The 8,792-nt window shown below is 39.4% G+C and overlaps 1 protein-coding gene across 1 annotated transcript in view; it reads right to left on the reverse strand.

The window, feature by feature from the left end:
• Window positions 1-8,433, reverse strand: part of LOC149184851 (cinnamoyl-CoA reductase 1-like) — a 188,340-nt gene extending 179,907 nt beyond the window's left edge. The window contains exons 1-3 of the mRNA XM_089417735.1: window positions 7,957-8,433; window positions 6,641-6,826; window positions 6,375-6,537 (exon numbers count right to left, since the gene is read on the reverse strand). Coding sequence (XP_089273861.1) covers window positions 6,375-6,537; window positions 6,641-6,826; window positions 7,957-8,241 — 634 coding nt within the window. The 5' untranslated portion in view covers window positions 8,242-8,433. The remainder of the gene's footprint in view (window positions 1-6,374; window positions 6,538-6,640; window positions 6,827-7,956) is intronic.
• Window positions 8,434-8,792: the final 359 nt, after the last annotated feature.

Consider the following 8,792-nt stretch of genomic DNA (forward strand, 5'->3'; position numbering starts at 1 on the left):
ATGACTCCATCTCTCCCAAAGAGCAAGGCACTAGTCTTCCATTGGTGATCACTTTAAAGAATTTTTTTTCACCTTCTCTCTTTGTTTTTTAGCCTAGCCTACATAGGTCACCTAGGGCATCACTTATCTCACAATCTATCCATCCAAATACTTCGATTTTTGGTCCACAACTGCACTGGAATTTCTTCTAGAGACCCTCCAAATTTGAGGCAAATCCGACGGTGGGATCTCGAGATATTGCAAGCCCTAGCTCGGGGACCGTTTCTTTCCCTAGGTTTCCTTTGGCTAGTGACCTCATTGGGATTATTGCATCAAATTCAAAGAAAATTTCTCCTTTAATCCCTTTCTCCCCCTCAATTAGGTTAAGCACACCCTTGGTTAATAAATTCCATCACCTTGACCTAATTTTGGGTCCACTTGGTCTCGTGTGGTCCCACACAGTGTTACTTGGGAGCAGGAGCGGGAGCGACCATTTTCAGAAGCTCCCGGTTTGGGAGCGAATCCGGGAGCAATTTTTTAAAATATATATATATTTTTTAATTTTTGATACATATATGTCAACAAAAACATGTAGAATGATGAATTAGATATAAAAAAACATAGATTGATCATTGAACCATATCACATCAATCATCTAGATTCTAGAAATTATAATCTTCATCAACCATGTCCACAAGTTAGTAAAATACATATTACAACTGCAACATAATGAGTCTCGTGAATCATGATTCATCAAATTCAATCTTAAAGTTTCAACTTCAAGTTTTCAAAATTGAAAATTCAATATATAACATTTATCATCATTGATCACCAAAGTTGTACTTGTAAGCTAAGTTTAACGGTTAACCATTACAAGAAGTAAAATCTTAGATATTGCTAAGTCCTAACTTCTAACTGTTAACATGAAATGAAATGTTATAAAATGAAACATGAATAATGAAATGAAATGAAACAACTTTAGTCTTTCACGAAGCATCATATTCATAATTCACAATCATTACCAATGAGTTATAATTGCCAACTTCAAACTTCAAATTTTCATTGTCACAGTCATATATTGTTTACAAAAAATATCATTATGATATGAAAGAGTCAAGAGTCAAGAGTCAAGGACTCAAGACTCAACAGAAAAGACAAGTAAACTGTAAATCTACATGTGGCCCTTGCCACGAGAGTCTCCAGGAGTATAAGCAGGTCATGGTGGTCTTCTAGGAGTCTCCCGCACAGACCGACGACTAGAACTAGAAGGCACATGCCCTCCACGTGAGGGTGTAGATGGAGGTGGCGACAGCAAAGGAACAAGACTCGGACCTCGAGCACTGCTACTGGATGGTGAAGGTGGAGGTAGCATGGCTGCTGCAGCTGCAGCTGCTTCATCTTCATCCCTTATAAATTCCTCTTCCAGTTCTTCAAGACGCACTAAACCATCCTCCAAATTGTCATCCTCTGGGTGATTGTCCCAAATTCTATATGTGGGATCCTCATAAGCCCGATCACAGTAATGACTCAACAACCTCAAGTTGTAGTGCACATAAACCAAGCTTTCTGCTCGGTTTTCATTGAGTCTATTTCTTTTCACATTGTGTATGAAGTTATAGGTGCTCCAACACCTCTTTGCAGAAGAAGTATTCACAACCTGTGATAGAACTTTTTTTGCCAATTTTGGCAAAAGTCCATGGTCGCCATATGTTTCCCACCATGTGAGAGCAACAAATCTGTCTCTGTCTTCCATTGCATGGAAGGTACCAAAGAAACCAGTGCCACTGAAGTATTTGCCTATTTCAAGGCGCACAACTACACATTCCTCCCTGTCAAGTATCAACTTTTCCAATGCTTGCAAATATCCACTAGTTACCTCTGCATCTAAATGGGGTTTGGTCCTAATCCCACCCCCTGGTGCAGGTTGGCCCAACCAAGATGTAGAGTAGTATTTTGGCGTAAGGATATACGCCAAGCAATGTAGTGGAAGATTAAGTTTATTCCACCGTACACACACAAAATCGTGAATCATTTTGTACAAGTCGGGATCTCTGTTATGAACAATATCTTTTATTTGCCCCAACATGGTATCCATCTGCTCATACACCTCGCCAATCACTAGTTTGTCTATATCTGCAAACCGAATCATGTGATAAATGGGCTTGGTGAAATCCAACACTTGCCTCACACTTGTCCAAAACTGACCATCAAGAGCGGCCTCCTCCACCAGTTCAAAACCTTGCCTGTCAACTGCATTTGTAGCCCTTTCCTTTAATACCTGCCAATGTGGACTTGATACCATGCTAGCCAATGACTCTCTTACCTTCAAAAGGCGCCTGAAGGTGAGGTAATAGCTACCAAATCTGGTCTTCGCAATCTTCAACAACTCCAATCTCGAGTGATTGCGGAAAAGGCCATGTGTATTGCTATGATTTGTAATAAATTTTATCATTTGTTTGCCTTTCTTGTACAAATCACCAATCCATTGGTATTGTGCATTTTTGTTCTTGACAACATCATGCATCAGAAGGTTCAATGTGTGAACCAAACATCCAGACCAAAATATGTTGGGGTATTTATCCTCAATAATTGCTCCCGCTACCTTACAATTAGGAGCATTATCAGTGATGACTTGGATGACATTGTATGGCCCAATACGGTCAATTGTTTCAAGTAATGCTTCTGCAATGTTGATGCCGGTCCTGAACTTGTCTGAGTAATCATGTGCAGTTAGAAAGATGGCACCACTAACAGACACAGCAAGAACACTTATCAATGGCTTGCCTTTTACATTTGTCCATCCATCAAATACAATGGACACCCCATGGTCAGTCCAAGAACTTGTCATTCTATTCAAAGAATGTGATATTTTTGCTTTTTCATGATCAAGTCCAACGGTTCTTGCCTTGTCATACCCAGGGCTCTTGTATCCTTTAAGGGCATCATTTATGGCAAAAACCATTTCGTGCCAATAAGGTGAGCGAAGAACATTGAATGGTATCCCACATGCATAGAGAAACCTCTAAACCTTTGAATCCACATCATTCCTACACCCCTCATCAAGGAAATCTGATATGGTTCTATGCCTTAAACCTGATGACCCTGTGCCTCCATATCCACTGCCTTGGGAGGATGCTGAAGGTGTTCTTTGTGCTTGTGATTGTGAGCTTGGTTCAAAGAAACCCCTTGATTTTTTTGATTTGTATTGGGCTTCCTCCTCTTCCCTTATGTATTTGGCTCTATCCACTGCTGACAAGTTTTGATTCCTATTTGTTTGTCTCCATCCCATGGCCTTTTCCCGCAGAGGTGTTTTCTGGCACGGGTGTATGAACCTGTGTAATCATTGTTGCAATGGGAGTAATGAAATTTAGTGGTTCCACCCCCTCTCCCTGTTTCAGCCTTATTAACATATTTCCACAATGGGGTTTGGTCTTGTTTAGTTTTTTGAGAGTCATGTTCATCCTCCTCTAGCTCCTCCTCACTGGGGTTTTCATCAATTCGACTTTCTCCAGCTTCTTCATCCCCCTCTTCATTTTGGCCCCTCCGTTTCCTACTTTCCAGCACCATAATAACCATAAAAGGGACCAAGAAGAGGAAAATGCCAAGAAATATACCCAGGTCCATGGTGTTTGATATTTGTAGGCTTTTGAATCTGCAAATTAATTTAATTTATTTAGATTAATTAATTTAATTTATTAATTTAATTTAGGTTCATGATTTTTAAACTAAATAAAATTAATAAACTAAATAAACTAGATTAAACTAACTAAATTACTACCTAACTAAATTAAACTAACTAAATAACTAAGTTACTTACCTCTTTGCAGGCTTGCTCCTTGCTCCTCGGCACTTGCTCCTCGCTCCTTTGCTCTTGCTCTCCAGCTCTAACTCAACTCATTCAAGTGATAATGAAATATTTTTAGCCCCATTGGGCTTTTAAAACAATTTTTTTTTTAAATTTGATTTTTTTCGGGTCCGCGGATTTTTTTTTCGCTCCCGACGCTGGATTCGCTCCCGAAGCGAAAATTTATAGTTCGGGAGCGGTCGGGAGCGATCGCTCCCGCGCTGTAATTTTCGCTCCGGGAGCAACAGGAGCGACGCTCCCGACAGCGCTTCCTAAATTGGCAGGGAGCGAAAAAAAAATTCGGGAGCGCGCTCCCGCCCGGAGCGCGGATTGGGAGCGGGTTCGAGGGGGGGGGGCGCTCCCCCGCAACATAGGTCCCACAACTTATTGAAGCCAATTTCACAAAGACCACTTGGAATCCAAGTTTCCACAAGGATTTTAGGAGCTAAGAGTCTTCTTGAAAAGTCATATACTAGCTCTTAGAATTCCCCTAAGCCTTTCCTAGAGAGCCTTTCATCTTGCTTTCAAAGCAAGCAAGCCATATATCTGAGCCTCTCTTGTGAAGAGGCTTCTAGGATCATCTCTCATCCTATCATTGATCCATTCATTTTCACAATCCTCATTATAACGGGTTTCCTACCATCGGTGAAAGTCCGTAAAGAGTAGGGAGCTTTAGCCGCGGTGACAGTGGGCTATTGTTCTATTGTTGCCCTTGACCTAGTAGTAGCCCTTCAAGGATACCCTTTTGGGACCCTTGCTAGTTTGAGCTGTAACAAGCACTATAATGTGAAGAGAGAGCAATCATGGGACCTAAGTTACCCCTTTCCTCGTCCTATTTTTACCACCCCTCTTGTGCACCTTTTTCTTCACTAATTTTCTTTTTGATGTACAGCTTGGGTTACAAACTTATATTTATGGATCATTGAGCCCTTAAGGATGAAGTGGTTTATTTTTTCATCACGGTTCGAATATCCAAAGTTCCTTAAGTTTTGATAGCTCATGAATTAACTAGGAAGTGGGTGACAGCTAATGAAGGGAGTAGAGCTCAAGCTAGGTTAGGGTGGTGTTGCAAGGATAGATTCTCTGGTTGGAAGCAAAATCTAGTAACAGAGGAACCCATCCATCATTGTAGGGCCACATATTCCAAAGAATATTCAATACAATGACTTGGAAACATTACAGGGGCTCTGGTGGAATGAGAAAGCAGTGACTATATACTCTATCCTGTTTTAGGATCACTCTCAAATAGAATAACAGAAGCCCCACTCTCCCATATGCGACCTCTTGTTTTGTTGAAATTCTTCTATAGTGACAATGGTAGAATCTTAACGATATTTTTCACTCTTTACCTTTAATATTTTATAGTTACTGAACCAAAGTAAATCAGCAATGAAATATCTAATGGATAGTGAAAGAAAATACAACAGCCATTTATTGTTTGCCCAATAATTATACTTCTGGAAACTTCTTGTTAGGTTTTTGTCTGAATTGAAAAGGCTTCATACATTCTGAAGTCTGACCTGTTGCCATTGCAGAACTAATATTTTACATAGCCTCTGTTATATTGTAATCCCAAGGTCACTGAAACAGTTTCAAGGAATAAAATTTTAATGGATTTTAAAAAATTCAAGGAATCAAACTTGATTGCATTATAAGAAATGTATTTCCGTGTTCAGAACATTTATTAATTCTTTTTTTTTATTTGAAAAGAATTTCTGTGAATCTCAAGAGTCAAGACTACCTTCATGTTAAGAACTAAACATGGTTCTTATAAATTCATCTAGCCTGTATTTATTTCCTATGAATCTTTAGACATTTTCGAGATTCAAAAAATATTTTTTGCATATTTCATGACGGATGGAGAATCCCTCAAATTATGGGTGGTCACTTGGGTTAAGTGTCTGCATGTGGGGGCACTTGGGTTTCACTGTCTCACCTACTAAAGAGTATCCTTGCTAGGGAAAGGAAGTTTTAACAACTTGCTGAATTTACCATCAGCTTTTGTTTCTCTCTTGTGCTAGTATTAAGTAATTGGAGTGCAGATTAGATTGCAAGGATAACCTGTCAAATACAGAAATTGGATGCAATATAAAGCTTAGACAAGTATTGAGTATAGCCTTTTAAAGTAGTTCCTGACTAACCCTTATCTAACAGAGGGTTGGTTCTGAAATAAAGTTGTGTGCTCAATTTAACTGGGTTGGTCCTGGGGTAACCCAGCCAGCCAGCTAGTAAGGTCCTGAGCAATCCTTATCTAACGGAGGGTTGGTTCTGAACTAAGATCTTGTTCTTGCTTTAACTGGATTGGTCCTAGGTTAACCCAGCCAGCCAGCTAGTAAGGTCCTGATCAAAGAGGTAAGTCCCCATCCACTATTATCTAATGAAGGACTTCCCTTGTCACGAAGGGTCAGTCCTGAATGTCAATCCAGCAAAGCCCCCATCGACTCTTCTAATGCAAAGGCTTAGAGATAAACACTCTCCACAACTACTGTAGGCGTTGTAAATTTGAACCTTCAAAATCTGTTTTTGGAACTGTCAAAACATACACACTTACCTTGTAAAAGCTGCAAGAGAACACCAGAGCTAGCGTTCAATCTGGGTTGTAGAAGAGGACCCAAACAAGTTGAAGGATGAATGGCCACCATGTCCATTTTGTGGGTGCTGGTATATTCCCATGCTGCTTTCTCCGCAAGAGTCTTCGACACAGGATACCAAAACTGTACATTCATTTGCTCACATATCCATATTCATGTCTTACGAAGGAAGTGGACATGGAACTATCAAAGAGGGAATTGTTTGATGCATACATAAAGGACATACCTTGTCACGTTCGCAGTATTCTATGTCAGTCCATGAATTCTCATCAATGACAGTGTTGGGAGGCCAGTTGGGATTGGGAACCAAGGAAGAGATGGAGGATGTTAGAACAACACGCTTCACTTGAGCTCTGCGAGATGCTTCCAAAGCATTCAGTGTACCCTTAACTGCCGGATCCAACACCTCAACCTGCAAAACAAACCCAAAATTACACAATAGACACTGAATGTTCCAAATACATGGAAGGCAGAGCAGGGCTCCCAAGTATAAGAATCAAGTTCGGAAATGAAGTAGTACTCTTAAAGAATAGAAAAATATCAGTCATATAAAATCTCCTTAAATATCCTTCCCTCCTATCATTGACTGTGAGTTGACTGTGAGGATTGTTCCTTGGCAGCCTGTAAACTCCAATATACAATGACTATTATGTCAAAATAGACATCCACAAAGGTAATGTTAAGGGGTGATTATGCTGGCTTAGTCTTACCCTCTCTACAAACTTCAAACTTCTTTTATTTATGACATACTTCTTTTATTTATGACATAGGGACATAAATAATAAGTTATAGTGTATCTGGCAAGGATTTGTTGGAATCATAAGTTTAAGTTGTGAACACAATCTGACTAGCCCAAGGGTTTTCAGGGTGCTGAATACCCTGAAAACCCATACAGTCAAAAACCCATTTTTATCAAAAACTCCAAAAAAAAATATAATAAATAGACAACACCTAAATAATAATAGTGAGATAAACCTATTTTGTGGTATCTCCTTCCCTTCCTTCGACGTAACTTACAAATCCAACAATATCTAAACCCAATTATTAACTAATCTACTAACTATATGCACCTATAAACTAGGATTTGATATGCCCCTCCAGTATGTCCAGCTCTAGATTGCATGGTTTCAGTTTCAATCTCCAATCCAATTAGTAGCCAACCTACACATTGATATGCACCTGTAAACAACGATTTGATATGCACCTCTAGTTTGTCAAGCTCCTCGAGCTTCTCAATTTAGAGGAGCACATCACATCATATGGATCTGCGTCTCTGTCCATATTCAATGTAACCAATGCAATAATTGAAGTAAATGTAGGGTTAATGCAAAGTCTCCATTCTGTATACAAATACACAAACACACAGCTCCATCCCATCGGGACTATACAATTCAACTCCTATTCAATAAGTGGTCTGTCATATTTCCTGGAGGGATCCCACCAGATACTCTGAGTACAAATTTATAAGAAAAATGTAATATGTATTGGAATACTCTGAGTACAATTTTATAAGCAAAATGTAATATGTATTGGAATTAGGACCTGAGGATCCTTCAACTCTTCCAGTGTACATGGAGATGCGAGATGGAAAACTCCCTGGCAACCATTGATCGCTGCTGCCATGGAATCATAGTCCAGAACATCGAGTTGAAATAATTTGAGCCTGTCCTTAGCACCTTCCAAGGCTTCCAGATGGTCTCTCTCTTTTGGGTCACTCAGATTTTGGAGAGTTGCATGCACTGTGTATCCACGCTCCAGCAATTGACGAACAAGCCATGATCCTATGAATCCACTTCCTCCTGTCACGCATACCACCTTCTCATCCATTTCGGCAAAATGTATTCGTTGCTCTTCCACTTCACTCAAGTTACAAATTTCCTATATCCCAACGATAACAATACTGATTGCTTGACCTGTCCAAGGAAATGAAGGCAAAATACCGCATAAATAAAATTTCCACCCTATTCCTTTCCAATTTGAACGGAAGGATATATATTTTGCTGTCGCTCGATTTTCAATGAATCTGCACTAAAATGCTGTTATAATTAAAATTTAGTTTCTAAATATTAGTTTTTTTTAACCATGGTGGAAAGTTAAGTCCAGAGTGATTTAGGCTAGACCATATCAAACTTGGCTATCATTATACCACTCAGAGATAGCCTTAGGATCAAACTTTCTAGTGGTTATTATACCATCCAGAGTATATCTGATCTACATGTAAGATGAATATACCAATAATATATGACTTAGCAAGAATCAAGACATCTTGTATTGACCATGAATAGAGTAACTCCAAAAAATTGTAATATCTTCAAAATGACGCTAGAGAGGCTCTTTGAGAAGAATAAAATCCCAATTCACAGCCTTCATAGTCACGA

Source organism: Pinus tabuliformis, chromosome 3_2 (genome assembly GCF_031772625.1).
Source record: "Pinus tabuliformis cultivar Carrire ecotype Pingquan chromosome 3_2, CPIR1, whole genome shotgun sequence".
In the NCBI taxonomy this organism is placed as follows: Eukaryota; Viridiplantae; Streptophyta; class Pinopsida; order Pinales; family Pinaceae; genus Pinus; species Pinus tabuliformis.